Source organism: Doryrhamphus excisus, chromosome 11, assembly GCF_030265055.1.
Source record: "Doryrhamphus excisus isolate RoL2022-K1 chromosome 11, RoL_Dexc_1.0, whole genome shotgun sequence".
NCBI classification, from domain to species: Eukaryota; Metazoa; Chordata; class Actinopteri; order Syngnathiformes; family Syngnathidae; genus Doryrhamphus; species Doryrhamphus excisus.
The window spans coordinates 2,014,698-2,042,254 of record NC_080476.1 but is presented as its reverse complement, the minus strand read 5'-3'; the positions used below and the strand labels follow the sequence as shown (position 1 = coordinate 2,042,254).

General features: G+C 42.3%; 2 protein-coding genes across 4 annotated transcripts in view; one reads left to right on the top strand and one right to left on the bottom strand.

Moving 5' to 3' along the window:
- clip2 (CAP-GLY domain containing linker protein 2) overlaps positions 1-19,513 on the bottom strand; it is a 39,498-nt gene extending 19,985 nt beyond the window's left edge. For 2 of the 3 annotated variants that reach the window (XR_009132169.1, XM_058088321.1), the window contains exons 1-4: positions 18,710-19,513; positions 15,189-15,419; positions 6,465-6,961; positions 708-832 (exon numbers count right to left, since the gene is read on the bottom strand). Coding sequence is in view for 2 of the 3 variants with exons in the window: in XM_058088321.1 (XP_057944304.1) it covers positions 708-832; positions 6,465-6,961; positions 15,189-15,309 (743 nt within the window). In the remaining variant the exon portion in view is untranslated. The remainder of the gene's footprint in view (positions 1-707; positions 833-6,464; positions 6,962-15,188; positions 15,420-18,709) is intronic. The other variant, XM_058088322.1, reaches the window with a different exon arrangement.
- Positions 19,514-23,561: 4,048 nt separating this feature from the next.
- cldn2 (claudin 2) lies at positions 23,562-27,178 on the top strand. The gene is made up of 2 exons (XM_058087295.1): positions 23,562-23,986; positions 26,187-27,178. The coding sequence occupies exon 2, from the start codon at positions 26,203-26,205 to the stop codon at positions 27,022-27,024; it is 822 nt and encodes a 273-aa protein (XP_057943278.1). The 5' UTR covers positions 23,562-23,986; positions 26,187-26,202; the 3' UTR covers positions 27,025-27,178.
- The last annotated feature ends 379 nt before the right edge of the window (positions 27,179-27,557 follow it).

The following is a 27,557-nucleotide window of genomic DNA, read 5'->3' as shown; positions in this document are numbered from 1 at the left end:
TTTTTATGTTAATACAGGTTGCTTATTAAGAAGACAACAATAAGAAATACTTCTTAGTCCCATTTATTTTATGCTTTTATTAATTGACAAACATTTCGTACCGTTTTTGCCTTTTAGTTGTATATACAAAAGTTCTGGAAAAGTTTTGATTGACATTTTAGTTGTAAAAGTCTGACGTGCTGATGAGACGATGGACAAGGCTGGGTCCCAGAGACAAAAGAAAATTTGAATGTGAGAAAACCACAATGAAAAAATTACTGGACAAACTAACTTTTTTATTTAACAAACTTTGCAGGTTATTGTCACACCGAGTGACAAAAAATTACAATTTTGTTAATGTTTTTCGGGACGAAATAGGCACCAAAAATCAATGTATTTGATCTTCCTATAAGTTAAGTAAAGAACTCTATTCATCCCACACAGTGGCACTAATCCACATTACATGAGCTATAGAGCACAAAATAGTGCCTTTGGCTAAAAATAAATGTAATCTTTCCATAAATAAAGGCACAAGAAACACATTTGTGTGAATACATGAATTTTCCACTCAGACATGGGTAGAGTAGCCAACAAAAAAACTGCTCCCAGTAGGGCTTCCAATAAAACTAAATTCCAGCATCAGTGTTGGATTTTGGACCCTGAAGGCAACACGGTCCCAGGAATCCATGTATTTGCAGGTCTAACCTGCTGCTGAAGTTTGTACGTACCTTGTACCAGCCACAGCACCATCATTCTTCCCCAAGGGCTCATCCAGCTCCACACCACACCATTCCCCTTTGGCAAAGTCCGTCTCCCCCATGTAACGAATGACCCCCATCTTGGAGCCTCCCACCTGTGGTCAAAGTACAGATTTTACTTGGATCACAATAGCGCTTCCAACCAACTTCCAAATAACTGTAGTGACATCATTCCGTCTATTTCATGGTCGAGTGGGTTTCTGATTTAATGGAAAAGTTAGTGTTTACAGCCTGCTCTCTTAAGTGTAAAACCTCAAATTTCCATCACGATATTTCATGATACCCTTACAATGCTGTCATGGATTCTGAAAAACAAAGTTTTACATTTAAACTTTAGGACCCAGTTTCATGTTTAGGGAATAAATGAAACTGAAACTTATTGTTACTGGTTTTAAATTCTAAATGTCTGTGAGTAAAAAGCCTATTTAGGAACATTCAGAAACAATTATTATTAAATATTTCCCTCAAAGCACCTTTCCTTCATGAAATGTACAGATGAAAATACCTAAAACAGGAAAATAGTCATAAAACATTTCATCAAAATGGTAAACTCAATGTCATTTCATTTCTCTTTTAAAACACAAATGAATCATTATATTCCAGTAAATATTATTTACTCCATCAATCACCACCTTATCGTGGTGGAGGGGTTTGAGTACCCGAGTGATCCGAGGAGCTATGTTGTCTGGGGCTATATGCCCCTGGTAGGGTCTCCCAAGGCAAACAGGTCCGAGGTGACGGGACAGACTAGGAGTGATTCAGAAGACCCTTATGATGACAACAAAGAGGAGAAACTGCACCTCGCCTAGATGTGGGATACGTAGATGTGGGTGGCCTCACCCTGGAGCCACCCTTGGTGCCTCTGTGTTGGAGTCAGCCCCGGTGAACAAGAGGGTCATTTCCCTACACCTTCGGGCTGGGGAAAGGGTCCTGACTGTCATTTGTGCGTACGCGCCAACCGGCAGCTCAGAGTACCCCACCTTCTTAGAGTCGGGGGGTGCTCTCCAGCTGGTGACTCCGTCGTTCTACTGGAAGACTAAAACGGCCATGTGGGCAATGACAGTGTGACCTGGAGGGGCGTGATTGGGAGGAACGGCCTCCCTGCGGTTGCTGTACCGGACCGTCGTGGTGAAAAGAGAGCTGAGCCGGAAGGCAAATTTCCCAATTTACCGCTCGATCTATGAGGTCTGGGCTTCCCTACTAAGACTGCTGCCCCCACAACCTGGACCCGGATAAGCGGAGGCAAATGGATGGATGGATTATTTTATTACAATACTGTAACTATTAATTAGAAATTCCAGTTTTTTAATGTTTAATGCTGGCTATGATTTGTCCTACTTCTTTGATGATCATTGAACGCACCACCTACCATTCTCTGATGCACAGAGGGATGTATGGATGTATTTTCCCCCTTTTTCTTTGACCTCATATTTGCTTCCAAATGCCTCTGTGGCAATGCATAAAGGTAAGATGTGATGACTTTGAGTGCTAATGTGCATCATTGTATTTCACAACCTCTCTGAAAAACAAAGTCCACCAAACGGGATGGTGGCTCTGTATTCATTTAGTGCTTTTGATTTGATGTTGTTCCTGCCATAGTTTTATATAATACAGCATAAATAAGGGCGGCAAGGCGGTAGAGTGGTTAGCACACAGGCCTCACAGCTCCAGCACCTAACCCCCCCCCCCGCGACCCTCGTGAGGATAAGCGGTAGAAAATGAATGAACATCATGAATAGGATCAATCTCTCTCAATTTCTGTAACTATCGCCAAGAAAGTCATTTTTCAAAAGTGGAAAAACCAAAAAGCATTTGATATCACCCACTGGATCAATCTAATAAAAAAATCATATATCAACAGAAAAAACATAGCTCACAAACAGAAGCAGTCTTCATTGAAATATAGACCCCATTTATTTATTTGCACTTATCAGCAATTCAATAACTGACTAAACCATCTATACGACAAGAGAAAGCGCTTATTATTATTATATATATTTTTTGTTTTGTTTTTTGTTCCCCTCAAGTTTTCATGTGGTATATCTGGCCTACTTTGGCTCGGGTATCCCTACGGCATTCCCCACGCTGAGCTGACGAAGGTGGCCCCCTATGTCGCCCAGCCACTTTTTTTTATGCACTGGCACACAAACGAGAGAAGGAAAAAAAACACACACACATGAAAGCATAGGATAAGTGCATTGGTTATTTTAATGCACAACACAAATGCAGGAAGAAACAGGGGAAAGGGGACAAAATGAGAACTAGAATTGGGGTGGAGGGGCGATGTGCGGCGCCTTGCCTGGGTTTTGGCTGTGGGGTGGGGGAGTGTGTGTGTGCTGGGGGTGCTCGGACTCAGCCTTTAGTGGGCATGGCTCTCCAGGAGCTGAATAGCAGACAATCTCTGCCTCTCAGTCAACCAGTCAGCAAACAGACACCAATTTTACATTTATTTTATGATTAATAGTTAATTAGCATTCTTTATTTAGCATTTTTGTTTAACTTAATAGAACCTAATTTACCCTTTCTTATTATATTTATACATGTATTTTGTTCCCCTCTCTTTCTCTCACCAATATAGCACAATTATGGGCCTCTGTACTAGGGATCGACCGATATTGTTTTTTGTAGCGTTGCTGGGAGCACTTCCTGGTTCCCAGCGTGCTTTGCGGCACGGTCGATGTAAATAGTTGGTCAGTTTGTAGTTTAAGTTGCATAGTTGTTCATTCTTGGTCTGCTCAACTAGTGAGAGTGCTTTTATTCGTCTGTTGCGTTGGTATGTGATGTTTTTGGGTTTCTTGTTGTCACACCATGACTTAAACTGTTATGCCTAGCCGTCACCCGGTGAAATGTGATGGACTGTGTATGGTGTCGAAAGCAAACTCATTCTTTCACTTCTGAAATAAAGGCTGCTTTAAAAAAAAAACTCTGAGCTTCACAATATTTTCAAGCACGTATATTGCATGCACTTGGCGTTCATGTTTCCTATTTCAAAGCAGGTGGCAATATTTCAACTAAGTTTAACTGTTAGAGGCTAATTAGAACATAATTAAAACGTATGCTTGTTATGATTCACCAGTGGTGGAGGGGTACCGCGACTGCGTGTGTTGTAGGGTCCTGCGGCAACACAAAGCTGCCCGACGGATGCCTGTCTGTAAATCATGCAGCGAAAAAAAATACATCGTCGAACCCACGCACGTATTGGCCAATACCGATTCAAGTAAAGAACGCCGATGTATCGGTCGATCCTTACTCTGTACTATTATGGTATTACCACTTTTTTTCCCCTCTCTTGTTTTTTTTCTTTTTCACATTCGACCTGATTCCTGTTAGTATACATTCCACTTCTCCAGCAACAATCTGTGACAAATCTTGTGATACTTACTGAACCCTCCAGTCCTCCTTTTACCCGTCCTATGTATTGTTTCATTGTGTCACCTTCTCGTCTACGTTGTAAATATCCATCTTATATGATTATCACAGTTGTAAATACACACTTGATGTTTGAAATAAATAAGATCAACCACATTGCTCTAATGCAGTGATTTTCAACCACTGCGTCACGGCACAGGAGTGTGCCACGAGGAAGTATCCAATATGACTTTTTTTTTTTTTTAATCACTTTGTTGCTTCCCATAGTGTGTGGGATGCTTTTGTGTGTGTTTTTTTTCTCTGCAGAGTGGTGACACGCCTGGAAGGTGCATCCCACGTGTGCCTGATCGCCAATCAGGTGGAGCTGGCATATAAGAGGCAGACATCAAGCAGTGCTCTTCTGCTTCTCGCTCTCGTTCTGCTCTCCGTGATAAGTCCAACACAGCAACAGTAGACACAAATAACTTTGGTCTTGCTACAAGAGGCTTTGAAGCTAACTTTACCAAACAAAATAGTCTTTTCCTTCTCCATTTCGATTCAATATTTGTTCCAGCTTGTGACTACAGAGTGGGGGCCAAAGGTCAAACAGGAGGAGCACACATTAATTGCACATCGAAAAAATTATGTCCGTAAAAGGAAACGTCCGCGTCATTAACACGTTAACTTTGACAGCCCAAAGTAGGATGCAATATATTATCATAGATTTTTTTTCCATTGTAACTTTTCTTACAAGTAATGTTAAAATCTCATCTTGCAGACACAATCTTCTGTATCATCTCAGCTTGTGAACTGAGTATCTCTCGATAGCCCCCATTTAAGAGTGCTGTGACTTGTGTTGCAGGAGTAGCCACAGAAGACTGCATTTTATTTACCATTTGTTTAGGAAGAATTCAGTCATTTATTTTAAATTAATAAGTTCTACTTCCAATCCCACATCTCGGCCATCTCTGTGTGGAGTTTGCATGTTCTCCCCGTGCATGCGTGGGTTTTCTCCGGGTACTCCAGTTTCCTCCCACATTCCAAAAACATGCTAGGTTAATTGGCCACTCCAAATTGTCCATAGGTATGAATGTGAGTGTGAATGGTTGTTTGTCTATATGTGCCCTGTGATTGGCTGGCCACCAGCCCAGGGTGTACCCCACAGGGTGTACACTCGCTCGAAGACAGCTGGGATAGGCTCCAGCACCCACCGCGACCCTCGTAAGGATAAGCGGTGGAAAATGAATGAATGAATGAATGTTCTACTTCCATCATGTTCTAAAATATTGTTTAAAAATGTTTCAACATGAGTTTTTTCTCTTCTTTCAATAAAGATATTTTAAAATGACACATTTTCGAGTTGTAATTATAATACTGAACGGTGAAATTGTGGTATTTTTGCCCAAGGTTATTGTACCCTCAGAATCTCATCCTAAAATGTACTGTGTGATGCAACACAAACATGCAGCCGGCATTGAAGTCTACTGTAGAGATGAAACCACATTCACTATTTGTTGATAAATCGCGATAAAACCTTAGCTTCAAAATCTAATGATCAGAATTAGGTTAATTAGCGTTTCCGAGGTTGTCACAAGCTAAAGCTGCACAACAACCATAAGAAGAACAACAACGGTGCAGCGTTGTTTACCAAAAATGTTCCATGACCAAACACAGGCAAATTCTAATGGTAGCGAGGTTGGATTACACAGGCATAGACTGAAAAGTAATTCAATGATCAGTGTATCAGCAGCAGTCACTCCTCTCTTAAGTGCTGAAAGTAATCTGCAAGTGATTTACAAATATTGACCACTTGGATGGCCTCTCGAGCGGGTGTGATGTCACTCTCCCCCTGCAGTCATCAGGGAATTGACTTCCCCAGATCAAGAATTGCAAACGGAGTCAATCAAAGGTGGATGTTAAAACCCTTAAAAAGTAAATTCTATTGAGCTTTCCAGAGACAAATTATACAACCCAATCTACATGTTTATGGTGGTACGGCCTGAAAGACATGAGATGGAGGTTGACTATTGACAGAAGGTTCACTGAGGAAATCAATCACGAATCAAATAACACAGCATGGACTCATCTTTAATGAGGCCTGCATAGAGTTTGTCATCAATATACTGAACAACACAGTCTTGAAATGTTGTTCTTTAAAGTTTTGCTGCCATTTTGAAAAATATGATATGACACATCCATTACTGGTAACTGATTGTAGACTTTGATCCAAATCAACTATGTTATGTTGTCAGCGTTGAAGATTGATGGATTTCCCCACATGGAACCAGCAGGAGACACCATTGAGTTTGCTTCCTAAACGGGCTGCTGGAATAAACATGCACCAAAAAAACCCACCAAAAAACACAAATCCACACTTACCAAAACTCGATCTCCAACCCGAAGGTCTTTATCGCCACCTTTCTTCACAGAACCACTGTCAGACATATTGGAGCCAGACTCGTTTCCAGTCTTAGCCGCACTGTTGAGCACGCTCTCTCTGAGTGGCACCACAACCCGCTGGCCAGAGGGGGCACCGCCACCTTGCAGGTTGTGCGCTGAGAGCGCCTCTGTGGAGTGGCCGTCACTCCCTTCCGCCACTGGCTGTCGGGCCAGCTTGGAGGGCCGCGTGAATATGCCCTGGAGGGCTTGGCACTCAAAGTAGCGCACGCCCCCAACTGAACCGTCATTTTTGCCAACTAGGTCGTTGAGAATGACTCCAGCCCACTGGCCCGGAGCGAACTGAGTTTCCCCGAGGTAGGCAATGACTCCAGGTTTGACGCTGTTCACCCAGACCTGCTCGCCCACAGTATAGTCCCCCAGAACATCGTCACCCTCCTCGGAGGCTTTGGGTGGCGTACTGGGCTTGTTTAGAACATCTGGAAAAAAAAGAGAAAGTAGAGCGTAAAAGCAACTGCAGACACGGCCGCTGTTTATTTGAGGGAGGCATCTATTTGAGAGGAGGCCTTTATTTGTGAAAATTATATAGATGGTGCATTGACAAGTTACTTCCATAGGTCAACCAGTGACCATCCAGATTTTAAGGAGTTTGGCGGATATAGTATTACACACTCATGTTCACAAAAATAGTACAGTGTGAAATGTCTTTGACAGAAATATATTTTTCTCTTGCTGGCAATCGCCAAGTACAATAACTTCTGCCTGAGCTTGGGGAAGGGCCGGGGAAGCAGAGCTTTGGGGGAGGGCAGAAAGCGAATCTTGCCTACTGCCACGCCCATAAGGAAGCCCGCTCCTCTGTGACATCACAAATAACCAGTTTTACAACGCCCTCTGAAACTGAGTGTTTTGAGCCATCCCACACTTTTCATTTCCAAATGCATCGTTTAACAGAAAAATGCAACATTCTTACATTTTATAGGTCAGAAAAGTGGAAAAAGCATAATAGGTCCCCTTTAAACTTCCATACATTCATCCATTTTCTATGCTGCCAATCCCTACAATTATTTCATTGACAACCTGATGTTTGTTAAAATTATTATTAATTGAACTCATTATATTGTCATGATTATAAAATAAATTGATTAAGTATTCCGGCGCTACGATACTATACGATTGTGCTTAATGGTGTTTATGATAAATGACAAATAATATCCACCAGTGTCACGTCAAATAACACTTTCCACTTTCAGTCAATAATGGTGTGATGTTTTCATGCAACAATGCATCAATCTTTTTTGGCTTCCATTGTATGTTGCCATATCCATCCCCGACAGAGCAGTTTCAAACAGTGCATACATTGTGAGATCATCCTCATTCTCAGTCCACAAGAACCACCACCATCACACCATTCATTCCCCTTTTGACCGTGTCATGCTGGCAACAAAAAAGCACAAGCTTAAGCACAACACAACGGTGCAGATTGTGCAGAATTACTCTAATTGGTCCTGGAAAAAAGTGGGTCAGGGAGATGCATCTGTGATGTGCGGATGATTAAACCCGCCATTCATCACCAGTTTGACACAGAGTCAAGTCAGAGCGTTGTATTTTTCCATAGCATTGGTATGCAGTCTGCTGCACTGCACTGCTGGCTTGTAAAAGTCTGGGCTTATGGGAGTGTATGGAGTGTACGTATGTGTGTGTGTGTGTGTGTGTGTTTGTATGTGTGCACATGGGTGGTTGGTGCCATCTCCTCTGCGCCCTTAGAGTGAGGACCTGCTTCAGGCTTTGTGGCGCCCATTGGTTGAGCTTTATGCCCCAATTGCCCCCATATGTTGTGCAAGACGCATTTGTTTGCAAGGGCAAATGGGTGAAAAGTGATATTCAATTTCACTCTGTCCTTTTTAAAAGCATGTTAAGAATATTACCAAACCTGCATTTGTTCTTCTTCGCATCATCGCTGGGACTCGGCCTATTCTATCCACTGACTGACACAGATACTCATTAGGGGTGTGAATCTCAGCACTGAGGACAATTCGATACACATCTCCATGCACTGCCAGCGATACTTTAACAATACATGGAATTTTCTGGCGATACGATGTGATACGATTCACCCTCTTCATGATGCGATACGATGATCATTTAGTTCAAATCAATGCGATCCGATATGATATGGTGCAATTTCTTGCGATATGATGCAATTCAACATGATGCAAATAAGCAAAAAAGAAAAAAAAAAAAAAAAGGAATTCAGTATGGTCCTACAAAAAGGATTTGGCTTTATTCCTTCTAGGCACTTGGCAGTAATTTCAACAACAGTGCTGTTTGTCTTTTGTCTATGCACCACTTATTCCTAATTTTCAAAAACAACTTTCCGTACACTTTCGCATCGGCTACGCAATTACAAAGATGGTGAAATTAAAAGATGGTTTGATAATAATAGATAGCAACAGAAAGGACACGCACCAGCAAATACAAATAGACGGTGTAGACATTGAAAGGGTGAAGGAAAATACATTTCTGGGATCACAATAGATGAAAATGTGAGCTGCAAACCTCATATTACAAATATACAACATAAGGTGGCAAGAAATATTTCAAAATTTGTTCTCAATCAGAAATCACTCCACACACTTTATGATGAGCCAATTCAAGAAACAATACAAGCAGTTGGTGTTGAGTCTTGAACCAGTCATGATGTGCTATATATTAAGGATCAACTGATATATTGGGCCAATATTTGCGTTCTTTACTTGAATCGGTATTGGCCGATACAAGCGTGGGTTCGCCAATATATTTTTCCGCCGCATGATTTACAGACAGGCATCCGCCGGGCAGCTTTGTGTTGCCGAAGTACCCTGCAACGCTCGCAGTCGTGGTACCCTGCCGCCACATCATAAGAAGTTTTTAATTAGCCTCTAACAGTTAATCCTAGTTGAAATATTGTCACATGCTTTAAAATAGGAAACATGAATACCAAGTAAAAGAATAAGCTTGCTTTTTACACCATACATCGCCCTTTTAAGTTATGATGTGACAACAAGAAATCCCCAAAACATCACATACCAACGCAACAGACGAATAAAAGCACTCTCACTAGTTGAGCAGACCAAGAATGAACAACTATGCAACTCTAACTACAAACTGACCAACTATTTACATCGACGGTGCCGCAAAGCATGCTGGGAACCAGGAAGTGCTCCCAGCGACGCTACAACATAGTTTAGTTTGTGGGTGTGAAAAGCAGGAATGCTGCTGAATGCTTCATCTTTAAAAGTGCCTCCCGTTGGAATTAGGGAGCTGCTGATGTAGTTGGAGGCTAATATGTACAGCTGTTACCAACACCGCTTTAATGGCAACCTTGGCAATTCAGTCCCATGGTGTTTGGAGGACTTTCATTCAGCCAACGCCGGGCTCAGGTTAAATGTATGTGCGCTCTCTCCGAGCACGCACACACACACAGAGCGAATTGGAGCTGCCATGTCTGCTATCAGAGGTCTTTACCGTGCACAACACCAACTTTAATGATGAGAGAAATGTTTTATACGTATACAGTAAACCTCGGATATATCGGATTCAATTGTTCCCACTGGTTTTGTCCAATATAAGCGAAATCCGTTATATGCGTATACCGGAAAATGTCCGTTTTACGCATATATCGGATTTATATCCGGTATATGCGTAAATCGGATTTTATCCGTTATAAAAAGGCACTTCCTTGACTATGTTTCCAATGTACCTGGACGCGCAGGCAACGCTGCAAACGCTGCAAATGACGTCGTATAGCAGCCTGTCACAATTCGGCGAATCGGAGCGCCACGATGCGGCCATCCGATATATGCGAGGGAAATTTAATGGAAATGCATTGGAACGGGACTGGAAATTTTGTCCGAAATAGGCGAAATCCGTTATAAAAAAATCCGATATATGCAATGAATTTTTATTAGAAATGCATTACAGAAAAATTGGTTCTTTTTTATCTGTCCGTTGTGCACAAATTTCCGATATATCCGAGTCCGATATATCCGAGGTTTACTGTACCACTAAATTGTGTCAGTGTGATGTGTTTGTGTGTGGAGACAAATATCGGCCCAAGCAAAATCGGCCATTGGCTAAGGGTGATGGAAAAAAATCGGTATCGGCATCGGCCCCAAAAAAAACATATCGGTCGATCCCTGCTATATATATCACTATATTGATGGTTACTATAGTACCCATTATGGCATTGTATGGACATACACCATATGTCATGTCATATCATGTGACAAAAACAAAACAAAACACAAAATAACAATAAATTTAAATAAATAAATAAATATATAAAATTATATCAGAAAGATGGAATGTGAACAAATGTAACAGTTAGTGATTGTAAAAGTACCAGATGGAGGGGTAGGATTTAATAAGCTTTGCTTCTTCCTACTCCTTTTGGACATGTGGAACTGTGAACTGATTATGGGATGCACTCAATTGTAATCTGATGCATGTTCAAATGAAATAAAACCATTACCATTACCATTACCATTACAATAGCAGTGGTTCAGTGGTGGAGTAAAACAATTAAACAAGAATTACCACTGTAAAAAATACAGTATGCAGCAACAGTAAAGTTAAAGTGACACTTTCAACAGTGCAATCAATGTTTGTTTATATTCCTGTCTGCAAAACATACTGCTAATATGAATGCACTAGAAGGTAGGCTAATACAGTAGTGAGGAGCAGAAAGTGTAAAACAATGGACAACGGACAAATACCTACTGGTCAATTTTGAAAGCAGCGGAAGATCCACTTGTTCTGACCTGATTCGCTTGGCTTTTCCCCGGTGTGCGGCCAGGAACTGGACGGGGAGGCGGCGGTAGACTTGTCCGTGTTGTGGAGGACTGCATGTTTGCCGTGCTGCCGTTGTACGGCTTCTTAACACGGAATTCTTTGCAAATGACTGACGGTTTGTGGAGCTTTCCACGAATCCGTAGTGTTTGTGCATATGTGAATATAATGTGCATATTTATTTTAACATTATTTATTTGGATATACTTTTACTATTCAAAGTTTTTCCCCCTTATGTGCTGACAGTGAAATTAATAACATTTAATTCTTTAATGTTATTTTATTATACCGTTATACAGTGTTCCCTCGCTACATCACGGTTCGCCTTTTGTGGACTCACTGATTCGCAGAATTGTTTTTTGTGCTTTTACATTGTATGAACATGTATTGAGGTGGCACGGTGGAAGAGTGGTTAGCATGTAGAAGTCTCTTACTTACTACAAGAATAGTTTGACTATTTCCTGATTTAGGTTGCCAAGGCAACAAGAAGCAAAGGGACCCAAAGCACCCTCACTCTCACATGGACTATTGGCTTGGCCACCTCCCACTACCGTCTGAATCCCACCGTTCGTCCCCCTCTGCACACAAAGAAACCTCCACATCCTTCCCCCGCCGACCCAATTAGCAACTTTTGGCAACTGACACCTTTGTCTCCGGCCTTTGTTATTTACAATAAGCACTTTTTGTTTGAAATCCACTAGTTATATTTGCAGACAGCAAAGATGGAGAGGTTGTTTGTTTCTTTCGGCTTTTTCCTGATTACGGAGTGGCCACAGCTGATCTTTTTGATCCGCATACTGATTTTTGGCTTGAGCCCTTTATATTCCGGATGCTCCTCCTGACGAATACCGATTATGCTTACTATAGTCCTTGCTATACATAACGCCTCACTATAAGCGTTGTGAGTGACACCAAGATGTCACTCACAAAGCCTCAAGCTACTTCCTAATGGTGCTGGTACTGTGTTGTTAGTTTTTATTGTTGAGGGTTCTACCAAGAGCTACCAAAATAACAACAGGACAGACTGACACAGAGGAGACACCAGCTCTCAGCTTATAAAAGAAGTGACAAGCTATGTCATATTGGAAAAGCTGACTTGCGTCACTCTGGGTAGGACTTGGGACTTTTAAGATATGTGGAAACCTTTACTGGACTACATTAAGCAACGGGAGTCACCTACAGTCACCTACAACAAGTGGAGTTGTGTGACTTGTATTGGTGTGTACGTCTTTTGTTTGCTTGTCTGTTGTTGTGCTTTTGGTTCCTTTTTTAATGCAAAAAAACAACAAAATATTAATAAATAAATAAAAACCTACACCAGACAAAATCACTAAGAAGACTGAGCAAGATGCTCATATGTTTTGATCGTTTTTTGCTTTTTACATGAGGATTATTTTGAACTTACCAGCTCAACAAGGAGCACACGTCTTTGCTAAAAGACACAGATGTTCCATCAGTCAACATCCCAAAGAGAGCGTACATTTTAAGTAATTGTTTTGTGTGTGTGTTTCACTACAGCCTGATCTGCCGAGCACACAGCAACATTATTCTCTGCCAAGGCCAGGAGACGTCTTACCTTGTTGACGGAAGTAACATTAGTTCCAATCAATGGGTCCCTGAAATCAATGCGTCAAGGAAAGACTTTCCTGTGATGTTTTATATTTATTTATAATATAGCAAGATACTTTAAGTTAGGGCTGGGCAATATTCAATATTTCTTTTAAGCACGATATCAAAAGCAGGCGTTCATATATCGTTCATATCGATATGGTAACGGTTTTATTTCATTTGAACATGCATCAGATTCCAATTGAGTGCATCCCATAATCAGTTCACAGTTCCACATGTCCAAAAGGAGTAGGAAGAAGCAAAGCTTATTACATCCTACCCCTCCATCTGGTACTTTTACAATCACTAACTGTTACATTTGTTCACTTCCTGCTTTCCTAATATAGTTTAAGTTTTGTTTTGTTTTTTTTTATTTTATTTTTGTCACGTACCGAAGTAGGAGGTGATATGAGCATCCAATGCCATAATGGGTACCATAGTAAGTGTCAATATAGTGATATATATAGCACATCATGACTGGTTCAAGACTCTTCATCCTTGTATTTAGCAAACATCAACTGCTTGTATTGTTTCTTGAATTGGCTCATCGGTGCATTGTTTGAGGGTCTTACTATATTACTATACTATATACTATATACGTATTTGTGATTTTAGAAATAAGGAGTTGGTATGTTCTCTGTAGGCGGCATTATGAATTATCCTTACTGACCTTTTTTGCAGATATAGACTGGACATGATGTGAAGGTCTCGTGTTTCAAGATGGCGCCATGCATTTTGCTTATCTACATCCAGTTAGTACAACCACAGAATTAATATGTCAACAGATCCCACACGTACGGAAGACACAGTGGGCGGTTATAAAACCATAAGAGCTCCTCGCACGATGACAGCTCGTGAACAGATGCGTGGCTGCATGCAACGTTCAGGGATTAACTTTACTCATCTGCAACTGAGAGAATTTTAGCATGATGCAATTTAAGCCACAAGAAACTGAAATGATTTTGAAAAGTAGCTTGAGAAACACCCACACTTACTTCAATATATTTAATTTGGGTGTAGGCATGCAGTAATATTTGTAATGTAAAGGCCCAAATATAGATGCTGTGGTAGGCCTACTGTACTTCCTGTTGTGATATCGCACTGGCCACTTTCCCACAGCACACTACTACTACTCGCCTAGCTTAACGGGAAACTGTGAAAACCAGGCGGTATTGAAGACATCAGTTGTAACAAGACATGCTAACGAACAACCGCGGAGGAGAACAAAGGGTCCTGTACTAGGGCTGCAGCTATGAAATATTTTAGTCATCAAGTATTCTAATGAAAATGTTTTCCATTTTGGAGTAAACAAAAAAACACATTTTTGCTTGGTTAAAGTGCCCAAGAGATATAATAAATACCCAAGAGAAAATAATAACAATAATAACATTTCACTAAATAATGAATGACCAACTGTTACATTTGTTCACTTCCTGCCTTTCTAATATAATTTAAGGTTGTTTTTTTTTTGTTTGTTTTTTGTTTTTTTTGTGACGTACCGAAGTACAAGGTGATATGACCATACAGGGACATAATGAGTACCATCGTAACCGTCAATATAGTGATATACATATCACTATAGAGTGATACTATATCAGCAAGTTGAAATATTTGTGATTTTAGAAATAAGGAGTTAGTATGTTCTCTGTAGGCGGCATTATGAATTATCCTTACTGACCTTTTTTACAGTACATTTAGCGAGTGAAGATTGCTAAATGACATATTACATTATGTTAATGGCTGTGCATTTATAAATCAGAAACTTAGACATATTGAATTTTTAAGACAACTTCTGTAGTGGAAGACATTATGCTGAACTAAGTGAATAAGACATGCACACACATGAGTGGGCGGGGCCTACAGATGAAGTATGTGTGGTTTGACAAGGCTTACATCAGTTTAAGTCTGAATTTGACATGGATTGATCATTAATTCCTTTTCTGCGCTTGTCCTCACGAGGGTCGCGGGGGTGCTGGACCCTATCCCAGCTGTCTTTGGGGGTACACCCTAGACTGGTGTACCCCCCCCCTCCACACACGCACACAACAAAAAGACAAGGGGTGTCCCCATGCGGACAGGGCCTTAGTTTCACCCCTACCAGATTATTTCTCTTCCCACGACTCTATTGTACTGACCCTGCTGTGGGCTGCATCATGTCATCTCACAGCTGTGCTTTGGTGAGTCACACAAACAGTCTAGGCCACTTCCAGGGACAGGCAGGAATAACTACTAGACCATTTTCTTCTTCCCACAGAAAGAGGCATGACTTACTGTCTTTAGGAGGGACCGGGGAGCTGGAGGTTCCGCCTGTCGATGTCCTTCCCATCGGACTGGAATGCTTGGGCGCACGACCAGGGATTTTCAGCCCACTGGACTTGAGCGTGTTCATCATCAGGTCTCAGGGTAAATGACCAGCAACCTGAGAAGTAGTGAAGGCTTGTGGGTCAGGCACTAGGCAAGTAGGAGTATGAGGAGGCAGCTTTCTCTCTTCATGTTTTACTCCTAAAGCAACAAAAGAGGGAAAGTTTCAATGAGACTTGAAAAGCCAAAGTAAACAAAAGTAAAAGCCACCTCCAGGTGGGTTGCAAAAGTATTCATACACATGAGCAACACTCAATTTATTGCTACAGAACAAAGGAAACGTGTGTTTCTCCTGTTTACATGAAAGAAATCGCACAAACATGACAATCCATCACTGTTGTTGTTCATAAGTACTCTTTATAAACTATAGAGAGATTGCATAAGTCTGGATTTCATTGTTGCAAAAGTATTCATACCCTTACACCAAAGTTGTCCTTCTTAGTCAAATGATTGCACAGCAAAAACTCTTGCATCATAGTGTCACAGGCATGCACTTACACACCTATGACTCTAATAGACTTCATTACAATCACCCCATGCTTGTCAGCAGACAACAGTCATAAAGTCAAAGGAGCTGTCAGAAGACCTCACAAAGAAAGTTCTAGAGAAGCATAGACATGGACAAAGCTATGCAGCTATCATGGGTGCCGTCAATGTGCCACAAGGTACTGTAGCATCACTTGTCCAGAAGTGGAAGCGTCATGGTGCCACTGACAACCGCCGAAGAACAGGGCACCCCTCCAAGATCACGGCAAAAGGCAAGAGAAACTGTTCAGGGAAGCAAGAGAAAACCTCTCTGTAACTCTTGAAGGCCTGAAGCAGTCTCTCCAGTTTGCTGGGACTGATGTACACAAGTCCATATATCCCACACTTTACACAAGAAAGATCTTCATGGACGTTTTGCAAAGAAAAAGACATACATCTGAAGGCTTGTTTGAAGTAATGTGGGAAAGAGTGATCTGGTCAGATGAAACAACAATTGAACTTTTCGGCAAACATAGACCAGGAAGTATGTTTGGTGCAAAGCCAACACAGCTGATGATGCGGCTCATACCATCCCTACCTTGAAACATGGAGGTGGGAACATAATGCTATGGGGCAGTTTCTCTTCCTCTGTTCCTGGTGAGCTTGTCCATGTACAAGGGACTATGAATAGCTCAAGTGACACAAGAATGGGTCAGGAAGAAGAAAGTGAAGCTTCCAGATTGGCCAAGTCAGAGCCTGGATCTCAACCCCTGTGGCAGGATGTGAAGATTGTCGTCCACCAAAGATCACCAAGGAACCTGACTCAGCTGGAGTGATATCGCAAAAGGGAGTGGGCAAAACTCATTTCTGGCTATCCAAAGCGATTGGAAGCTTGTATTGTTGCCAAAGGAGCTACAACCAAGTGCTGACTATGACTTGATGCCTTGGTGTGAATACTTTTGCAACAATGGAATACAGACTTGTGCAATCTATCTATAGTAAAGTATACTTAGGAACAAAAACACTGATGGATTGTCACGTTTGTGATATTTCCTTTATATGTAACTAGGAGAAGCACACCTTTTCTTCGTTCTGTGCCGATAAATTGAGTGTTGCTCAACAGCTGAAATAGCAAACATGTTTCTTCAAAATATTATTATGAACATGACCCCCCCCCACACACACATACACTAAGTTAAAAAGTACCAAATACCACCCAGAAGTGCATACAATTCTACACAAGTTCCCAAGCCTGACTTACATAACCATTTAAAGCCCATGTGAACGTTACACAGCCTGTGTCAACAGCCTTATCATTAGCAAGCTAATGCTAACAGAGGCAACAGGAGAGCCCAACCGCATAATAGTAAATAGCAACTGAATACAGGGCAAGGGAATAATCTCCTGGTGAAAGTCCGCTATTACTGATAGTTGAAAACAGCATATGAAACCCAGTTGAGGTCAAAGGTAGTATGTTTACAAAGCAAAATACGGATAATATAATTATAATATAATAATAAGTTCAGCCTCCTCCTCCACCGCAGCGACTTGTGAGGGGCAGGCATAATGCTCTGCCTCCACCCCGACTGCTGAACACCAGTCACTCATTGGCTGATCTGGGCATGCACTGCGGTCTCACGAAGAAACACAGCTTTCTGATATGTTTTAATTGTTCCCGAATACAAACATTTTTAAAGTATTTGTTTGAATTAATTATTTGTAAAAAAAAAGTCATTTTTTGTAAAAAAAAAAAAAAAAAAAGAAGTTTGCTCCACCCCTATAGCATACACTAGCTTCTTTACACTAGCTTCTTGGAGCACAGCCCACAAACACATACACCTTTCCCCGAGTTGTCTTGAATGCAGCATAATCGTAGGTTTGGACAGTAGCGGTTTGGGGGGAGGGGCTTGTCAATAGCTGCATTCAGAGCCCTACCGCATGGCTACAATGAGTTTGTGTTTGTCTGGATCCGGGTCTGGGCATTTTTTCATTGGTCATATTGAAACGCCGGCACGGTGCAGGAATACTTTAAGCCCTGAAGTTAAGCAGAATCATAATAACACATGAATAAAGTCTCAGAACAACAAAATCAAATTTGGTTGGAATAAGCCAAGTATAAAGGTAAGACACCAAATGAGGAAAAATGACATTACAAGAATTAATTATGTTGCTTAATGGTTTACTAGAATAAACTTGCAATAATAATTCTTCTATAAATGGTCTTACTACAGGTATAGATTTAAGATATTACAACCTTTTCTTTTGTTCTTTTATCAACTTTTTTCTTCTGATATGAGGGTGTTATTTTTTTTTTTGCTTTATTCTTTTTAGTTTAACATTCTTGAATGATTGATTTTGAAGTAATTTTAAGTAAGTTAAAAGTATGCTTGTCGGATGTCTTGTTTGCCATCATCGACTAACGTTTGATACATTGATTTGATACCCCAGTTACAACCATAATAATGAACATATTGTTAAATAACTCTAATAGGGTGTCATAAAGACAACATTGAGGTCTGTTATCCCACTAAAAGCAGTTTTTTTGACAAGGCTTGTGCTGTTGTTCCCGTTGTTCCTGTCCTGTAGAAGATGTAATGCAGTTCAACCCAGAATAAACAACCATACCATCTATCGTCAGGCTTTAAACTAGATTGCGTCTCGTCAGTTCTTGACTACTTCATCATCACATGATTTTTATGCATATTAAGAGGTATTAAATAGGTCACGGATTTGTTACAAATGTAGTGCATGTGCATATTTAAGGCCTGAGCCTGCAGACTCCACCTGATAGTGGTGGAGTCTGGAGGCTGGAGGAGTGTGAAGGGATGATAATGCGCACCTCCACCAAATGCATCCAGTTTGCTCTATTGTTGTGGCGACTGCGGCTACATCAACGCTAAAGAAGCAAAAAAAAAAAAAAAAGACTCCCTACTTCTCAATCAACAATCACACAGGCAAATACTCACGCTGAAGCGTCCGAAAGGGTGTGCAAAAATCCCTACAAGGACGGGAGAATTAGCAGGCTGCCACTCCCTGGGATGCAAATATGGATGCTGGCGGGGATCAGAAAGGGAGAGTCCGCGTGCCGTGGATCCTTCAGGCGGTGTCAGTAAAGTGACGGACCAATGCTGCTTTAGCACGTAGCTTCCAGTTCCGTTTAATCCACCGCATGGAACAAAAACACTGAATCGTCTGTGGGTGGTGTTTTAGTGTCCACCAGAAATCCGATTGTCCGACATTTCCCCCACGACTTCAAACGCCTCAAACAACTTTTCTTTTGTCTTATTATCCTCAGAATGGGTTTCCCAGTTTTGTATTACCCTCTCAAGCTGTCATTTCTTCAGCCTTCCGTCGGTTCTCCTCGTCATATGTGAATCCGTTGGGGTAGGCACGACTTACACCGGCGAAACGAAACAAAGGGGGCCTTGGAAGCAGAGCCTCCTGGGGGACGGATGAGTAGACTAGTCTCCAACAGCCCCTAATGGTGCGCTCCGTTTAAAAACTGTCGATTTAAAATTAGCCTTGTTTTTCGGCTGAAATACATAAATCATGAGATTCCTGTATGATAATATCAAATCATTTATACTCCCACGCAATTCGACATTGTTAAACTTGCCGATATAAATAGCGTTAATAATGGCAGCACAAGTAACATTAACAGAACTTCCGCTTCCTTGTGCAGTCCTCACTCGGGAACATCCAGCATTGCATTTACCAAAATAACAATTTTAACGAATACAGATGTAATTGTGGTTATAATATATACTGTTTATTTATAATGTATATTGTTTAGTATTATGGTGTACCATGTTCATTAATGTTTGCCTGATAGCAACGGCTTTGACGAAACTTGAACGACAATTATTATGATGGGTCCGGTACAACACCGGTTCCGCGAGTATTGACGCATAGGCGCATGTGTCAGCTCAAAGAGGCTAGGAGGCGAACGAAGACCGTGTTGCGCGTATCGCTTTAACAAAAAGTCACGTGACTGATACAGTCATTGAGGCGCCAAAACCGGTGTTGATAAGAAATCGAGTCAGACTTCTGTCATGGGGTGTAGAGTCTCGGCAATAAGACATGTTTTGAAGCACAATTCTTCCATTTAATTCACTGTGACACAGAGACTGAATGCAAATAAAGTGTACCACTGTGTGGGACCATTTGGATTTTTGTTTGATCGGCAAACATTTGGTTGAATTTCATTTAATACCTTATTTCATCTCTGAAGCAGTTAACCTCCTCTTGCACTGAGAGAATACATCTGCATTTCAGTGAATCTTGGTTGAAAATATTAGTTTTATTTTCTGCAGGTTAAATGTCATTTGTTTTACTGAACTGTCCTATGTAAAAAAAAAAGCACCTCATCAATACACATGGTATAGCACACCAACAACAGTAGTTTAATTAAATGAAATTAGAATTAAGGGCTGCAAATATATACACACACATACATGACATGATACATGAAACATGACAGTATCCCCCCCCCCCCCCCCCCCCCACACACACACACACATAAGACGCCCCCTGGTGGCACGTGGCACACCTGACCAGAAAGCAGCACATTACAGTAATGGAGGCAAGCAGGCCTGTTGTCTGTTTTGCTGCACTAACAAGTTTTGGAAACTCCTCATAATACGAGAAGCTAGTAGGACGAAGAATAGAAGTAATGGCAACAGTCTTGGCTGCGGACAAGTTTAATCGAACTGGAGGCAGGGTGTCCTTAATTTTCTTCCAAATGAGCTCAATTTTATTTGTAAGAAATTATATAAACTTGTCTGCTGAAATAGGGGAGCTATTAGGAAAGGTCCTCTTTTGAGTTAAAAATGCAACTGTGTCAAATATTAGGGTTATTATGGGCATGCACTGCAATGCAGGCCCCCACTGACAGGTGCCAAGCGGCAGTCAAAGTGGGCTCTGTATAGCAGAGCTACCCATTTTGATATTCCTGAAAATGTTTAGCTATTATTATGGGCATGCACTGCAAAGCAGGCCCCCACTGACAGGTGCCAAGCAGCAGTCAATGGGGGCTCTGCATAGCAGATTTGTAATGTTAAGATTTGTGTTTCTCTTAGATTAAGTTTATATCCTGAGTAAAAACCAAACATTCCCAAATGGTTTATCAGTCTTGGCAGGCTCTGATCTGGGTCCCCCAGATAGCAAATGACATCATCCGCAAAAAGTCCAATAATATGTTCTTCACCATTTAATCCGTATTCCAGTTCATTTTGTGCTTTGTCTAATTAGCGGTGCCAGGGGTTCAATAAAAATTGCAAAGAGGGTTGGTGACAGGCAGCATCCCTGTCTGGTAGACCTCTGAAGTGCTATGCTCTCAGTTAGGCTACCATTTATTTTTATTTGTGCAGTTGGTTTTTGGTACAATGTTTTAATGCATGTGATGCATGTGATGCGTGACTTCTCATTTAATCCAAATATCTTGAGCACTTGGAAGGAAGGAAGGCCCAATTCACACTATCGAATGCCTTTTCTGCATCCAGGCTTATTAATGCAGCTTTAATATTATGATGCTTGACATGGTCAATAATGTGTAGTGTTCTCCTAATGCTGTCATGAGTTTGGCGCCCCTTGATAAAGCCTGTTTGGTCCTCGTCTATTCATAGGTCATTCATAATTTGTTCATATCTCTTTGCTAAGGTTGACGTATACAGTTTATAATCAACATTTAGCACTGAGATGGGTCTATATCCTGAGCAGGTCTGATTGTCCTTTCCCTTGGAAATGACTGAAATCAAGGCCTCGTTCCACGACGGTGGGGGTACACCGTGCTCCAGTGTATAGTTAAAGGAGGACTGTAACAACGGAACAAGCTGCGTCTCAAATTTCTTGTACCATTCGGACGGCAAGCCATCACTACCGGGGGACTTATTTGGTTTAAGTTTCCCAATGGCCTTCTCTATTTCCAATTTAGAAACAGGTGCTGTTAAAAGGTCATTCTGTTTTATCCCGATTGCAGGTAAATCTAGTGTTTCCAAAAAGGATCTCATTTGATCAATGTTTGCTGACGGGGGTTGACTATAAAGATCATTATAGTACTTATAAAAAATATTTTTAATCTCTTTTAGGTTATAAGTCAGGTTATTTGTAGATGGGTCTCTAATTTTATAAATTATCCTCTCCGCTATTTGTTTCTTAAATCTCCTAGCCAGTAGTTTTGTTGCTCTAGGTCCAGCCTCATAATAAGATTGCTTTAGGAATCTCAATTTCTTTTCTACTTCCATAGTAGACATTTTATCCAAGTTTTTCTTATATTCCTGAATCTTTGGAAGCAGCCCAGAATCCTGGGTAATCTTGTACTGTTGTTTGGTTATGAGTAGCCTTTCCCTTCCCTCCTTATATTCTCTCTCTTTTTCCTTTTTGAGGGCTGCTGTTTTAGCTATGTATTTTCCCCTCACAACTGCCTTAAGGGCATCCCACAAAATATTTGGGTTCACCTCCCCGTTATCAATATCCTCCAGGTCTCTCCCAGCTTCTTCTGTTTTATTATTTAGGCATCCCACATTTAGTCTCCATAATGTGTTTTTCTTGTCTGGTGTCGGTCAACAGTTAAATGAATCTCACAGTGATCTGACACATCTGCTGCTCCAGTTTCACATTCTTGTATTCGATGTAAATCACTTTTTAAGTTGAAAAAGTAATCAATTCTAGCATAGCTCTTATTGGGAGTTGTTTCTCTGCAACCGGCTCTCCAGCTCAACAATTTTATTCCGCATGCCGTCTTTCTCCTTCCTCTCGGCTAGCAGCATGTCCTTTATTGCTACGCAGGCCATCTCCAGCTCCGAGATGCGGGTCTGCGCCTCGGTAATGTCAGCTCTGTTGCTCTGCAACTCTTTCATAACCTCGTTTTAAAAATTTTGCGAGGTCTTCCTTCATTGCTTTGTTAAGCCCGCTTTCCAAGTCACCGAGCCGCTGGCTCAAGGTGTCTTTCAAGTCTTTAAACTCCCGTGTGAGCAGTGCAAGACCCCGGAGCATCGGCTCATAGCGAGCCCCACTAGCTTCTGTAGTCGAGTCGTCGTCGTCATTTCTCCGCCATTTCCTGTGTTTCAGTTGCCTTCTTTCTAGTTAGATGACTCCTTTGCTTTTTCCCTCCTTTCATAGTCGAGTAAAAGCAACTATAGTGTCAATTTAAATTATTGGAGGTACTTTTGAACGCCGATGGTGGGGAGCTCACACTTACACGTCCATCTTGCTAGCGTGCCACCCGACATTTCTCCCTCTGTTATTCGCACCAAGTGTTGCGGAGGTTGAGTTTGGTAAAAATCTTTACCGATGACCTGGCTAAGGTCATGATGTTCCTCCAGAACCCCCAATAAATCAATGAAACCTTTCCAAAAACATGAACGTTAGTTGACGTTAATTGGCCACTCCAAATTGTCCATAGGTATGAATGTGAGTGTGAATGGTTGTTTGTCTATATGTGCCCTGTGATTGGCTGGTCACCGGTCCAGGGTGTACGCTGAAGTCAGCTGGGATAGGCTCCAGCACCCCCAGGACCCTAATGAGGATAGAAGATGCATGGATAAACAGGTCCCCAGCTGCTGTTCCTTGGCTTCTGTCCCACACAAGTGACTGACGAGAATTGTACCTTGGGCCTTGTGATTGTGCCAATCATTTTCCTCTCCTTGTTGCCAGAGTAACATGCGGCATGAGCGGATAATGTCCCTCTGTGTTTTTTACAATAAAGAACTCTGTGTTTTGTTTTGTTTTTTTCTTCAATGTGTGGCCGGTGGCCCTCGTCAGGCAGGCTGCTTCTCACAGGAAGTGGCTGGATTACGCCGCTTTAATCCCATCAGCCTGCCATGTGAGACCAGGCGAATACAAAGAATGGAAAAGCACAATCTCAGGTGGAATGTACACCCATTTTGTTTTCTGTCTCGATGGTGTGTCAAAGGTCAGTTTTTTGTTGTTTTTAGGGAGCCAAAGAGAGAATGATTAACTGCACTGTCAAGCAGGGAGTGTGTGTCTTTGACAGGCAGTGACAGCCCGGACGGTGGTGAGCATCTGATCATGACATGATGTGCATGATGTGCAAGAACACAGGACGCGAATATGTTGTTTCTTTGTTTTGCAATGCAACCTGCTGCTAAAGGGACTTTTGGCAGGCAAACATGTTAAAATCCTCAGGAAACTGAGACGGAAGCAGGATCAACATCATCAGAAACAACAGTTGTCTTCATCTCATCCGCAGCAGCGAGGAAGCAAGGCGACGTGAATAATACACAGTAAGTCAAATTGACCAATGATCCCGCCGAGTTGTAGTGGTTAGCGTTCTGGACTTTGGAGCGGCCGCCTTGGGTTCTCGGGAATCTTCACTAGTAAGCACCATCGGTATTCGTCAGGAAGGGCATCCGGACTATAAAGGGCTCAAGCCAAAGATCAGTATGTGGAGCAAAAAGATCCGCTGTGGCGACCCCGTAATCAGGGAAAAGTCAAACAAACAAATGAAAATGACCAATACATAAGTTACACATGAAAAATCTCAATTCATGTGTTCAAATCATTCATTCATTCATTCATTCTCTACCGCTTTTCCCCACGAGGGCCGCGGGGGGTGCTGGAGCCCATCCCAGCTGTCTTCGGGCGTAAGGCGGGGTACACCCTGGACTGGTCGTGTTCAAATCAAAGTGATTGAAATTATTATTAACTGTAAAACAATGGGGCGACACGGCACGGCGGTCTAGTGGTTAGCGCGCAGACCTCACAGCTTGGAGACCAGGGTTCAATTCCACCCTCGGCCATCTCTGTGTGGAGTTTGCATGTTCTCCCCGTGCATGCGTGGGTTTTCTCCGGGTACTCCGGTTTCCTCCCACATTCCAAAAACATGCTAGGTTAATTGGCCACTCCAAATTGTCCATAGGTATGAATGTGAGTGTGAATGGTTGTTTGTCTATATGTGCCCTGTGATTGGCCGGCAACCAGTCCAGGGTGTACCCCGCCTCTCGCCCAAAGACAGCTGGGATAGGCTCCAGCACCCCCGCGACCCTCATGAGGAAAAGCGGTAGAAAATGAATGAATGAATGAATGTAAAACAATGAAGACATAAAAGAGACGTGTCACTCCTGAAGGACTGTATTTCACAACCTAGCTTTCTTTACCCTCAATCTCAGATAAAACGAGCTGTAGAACCATCTCATCCAATTTCTTGTAGGAACCCCCTAGTCCTAGCTTCTCATTTCATCTTCATTTACTTTTCTTGTTTGCCATTTATTTTGTTAATTGTGTATATTTTAATTGATTGAATTGATTGGCTGGATAGGTACAACATGCAAACTGGACCTTATCATTGGCGGGACAGTGTTTGTCATTGTCGTACATTACAGTAACAGCAAATAACAGTAACAGTAACAGCAAATGTCTGTCCATTCTCATCAATGGTCGATCCAGGAAGCGCCCAGCCCACAGAGCACACACCTTTTGTACACTCTGTTGTCCACTCAATGGACGGGCATGCTTCTGGTTCTATCCACAACTTCTTACTACTGGAAACAATTTCATATATGTGTAGTGAGTGTTGTTCAGCTGATTGCTGTGCGACATGTAATTGAATACTCTCAGCGCTTGTTCCAGCCGAGTGTGTTAATCTGAGTAGCTCGTGCACCATCAATCATGTTTGAAATAGTTAGCATGCAAATTTTAATTCAATGCTTATTTGCAATAAATGGCTGAGTCAAAATGTATTTGTTTTACATACCTGGTTTTAAGCTGTACTTGGAAGCTCCCTGAGATCCATCCATCCATCCATCCATCCATCCATCCATCCATCCATTTTCTACATCGCTTATCCTGAGCAGGGTCACGGGTATGATGAAGCCTATCCCAGTTGTCTTTGGGTGAGAGGCGGGGTACACCCTGGACTGGTTGCCAGCCAATGGCAGGGCACATATAGACAAACAACCATTCACACTCACATTCATACTTATGGACAATTTAGAGTCTCCAATTAACCATTAATTAAATGGTTTTGGAATGTGGGAGGAAACTGAAGAAAACCCACACAAGCACAAGGAGAACATGCAAACTCCACACAGAGATGCCCAAACAGAGATTCCAAGCTCTGTAAAATCCAACTGTGCAAAATGTAAGTTATTGTATTTTTTTCAGCTGGTTTTAAAATTTTCCCCAGGAGTATATACAATAAAGCAAGAAACCCAGTCTGGTTGCTTGAATGAGGGTTTCAGCGGCAGAAAAAGAGAGGGGAGGGTGAAGATGGGCAATGTTTTTTGGGTGGAAGAAAGCAGTTTGGCTTATCTGGGTATTGTGGTGGTAAAAGAAAAGGGTGCTGTCAAGGAAAATGCCAAGATTATGTACGTAAGAAGAGTGAGTGAGGGTGATGTAGAGTGAGTGAGTTGGAGTTTCATATTTGTACAAATTGAAACACTACACAACCAGACCACAACAACTAATTTTCTATTCCTTGTGAAGCCCAACAGAGGTAGCCATGGCGTCGGCAGTGCTAGAACTGATGGGCTTCTTCCTGGGCCTGGTGGGGATGCTGGGCACCCTTGTGGCCACAGTGCTCCCCTATTGGCAGATTTCTGCACACATCGGCTCCAACATCGTGACGGCTGTGGCCAGCATGAAGGGCCTCTGGATGGAGTGTGTCTACCAGAGCACAGGGGCCTTCCAGTGCGAGACCTACAACTCCATCCTTGCGCTGACGGCTGACCTGCAGGCGTCACGTGCCCTCATGGTCATCTCCTTGGTGCTGTCTATGCTGGGTGTCGTCATTTCAACTTTGGGGATGCAGTGCACCGTCTGCCTTGAGGACTCTGGGGCGGCAAAGAGTCGAGTGGCTGGGACCGGGGGTTGCCTCTTCCTTATTGCAGGCTTCCTGGCACTCATCCCCCTGTCATGGACCACACATGAGGTGATCCAGACTTTCTACAGTCCGACAATGCCCACCAGTATGAAGTTTGAGCTGGGTGAGAGCCTCTACCTGGGACTGGCCTCAGCGCTGCTCTCCATGCTAGGGGGCGGCATGCTGAGCACCTCCTGCTGTGAGGAGCAGGAGAGTGGCCGCAGAAGGAGGGGCGGTGGCTACCCTTACCCCATTGGGGGCGGCACCATGCTGGCCCCTGGAGTGCGCAACAACTCGCAGCCCTCCCAAAATCTCACTCTTCAGATGGGACGCCTGGGTTCAGCCAGTAGGGGGCAAAAGCTGGTCCGAAGTGGCAGCGAAAGCTCACACACAAGTGGGCGTGGAGTCCACAAGACCAAGAAACCCACAGCTGCAGGGTATGATGTCACAGGATATGTTTGAGGACATCGGGACATTTTTCTTCTTGGCTATGGCTGCACCCCACCTCACCCAAAAATGACTACTTGAAAAATGTTGAAATTGAAACATTTTGAGACTGTATGATTTATGTAATAAATACATTTTGGCCTCTTTGAAGAACATGACAAGAGTGATCCATTTGACAGGTCTACATTGTTCCTGCTTGAGCGAACATCTTGTTGGGTACATTATTTCTAGTGTTTTCTATTTTCTATTACGCAAGGTGGTGATTATCATTGACGGCTGGTGGGGGGGGGGGGGGGGGGGGGGGTCCATTATGTGTTGTGCATGGGCTTGTGTGTGAGCCCTTGCAGGCCTCGACTTTGTAGATCATTTTTAGTCCTTTCTATTTCTACTGTAAGAGAAGGGAATCTCGCTTCAAAGGTGTGATTACTTCAGCATGGCTGTGGCACGGGTCTTCCGATAACCAAAAGGATAACCGCTAACACCATACCGCTAAATGCCCACACTGCCTTCCCATGAAAGATAACATTCATCCAAGAAGGGGATAAAGG

Bases quoted from the DNA above. Each gene is read 5' to 3' on its own strand.
- cldn2 (XM_058087295.1), top strand. From the start codon at position 26,203: ATGGCGTCGGCAGTGCTAGAACTGATGGGCTTCTTCCTGGGCCTGGTG.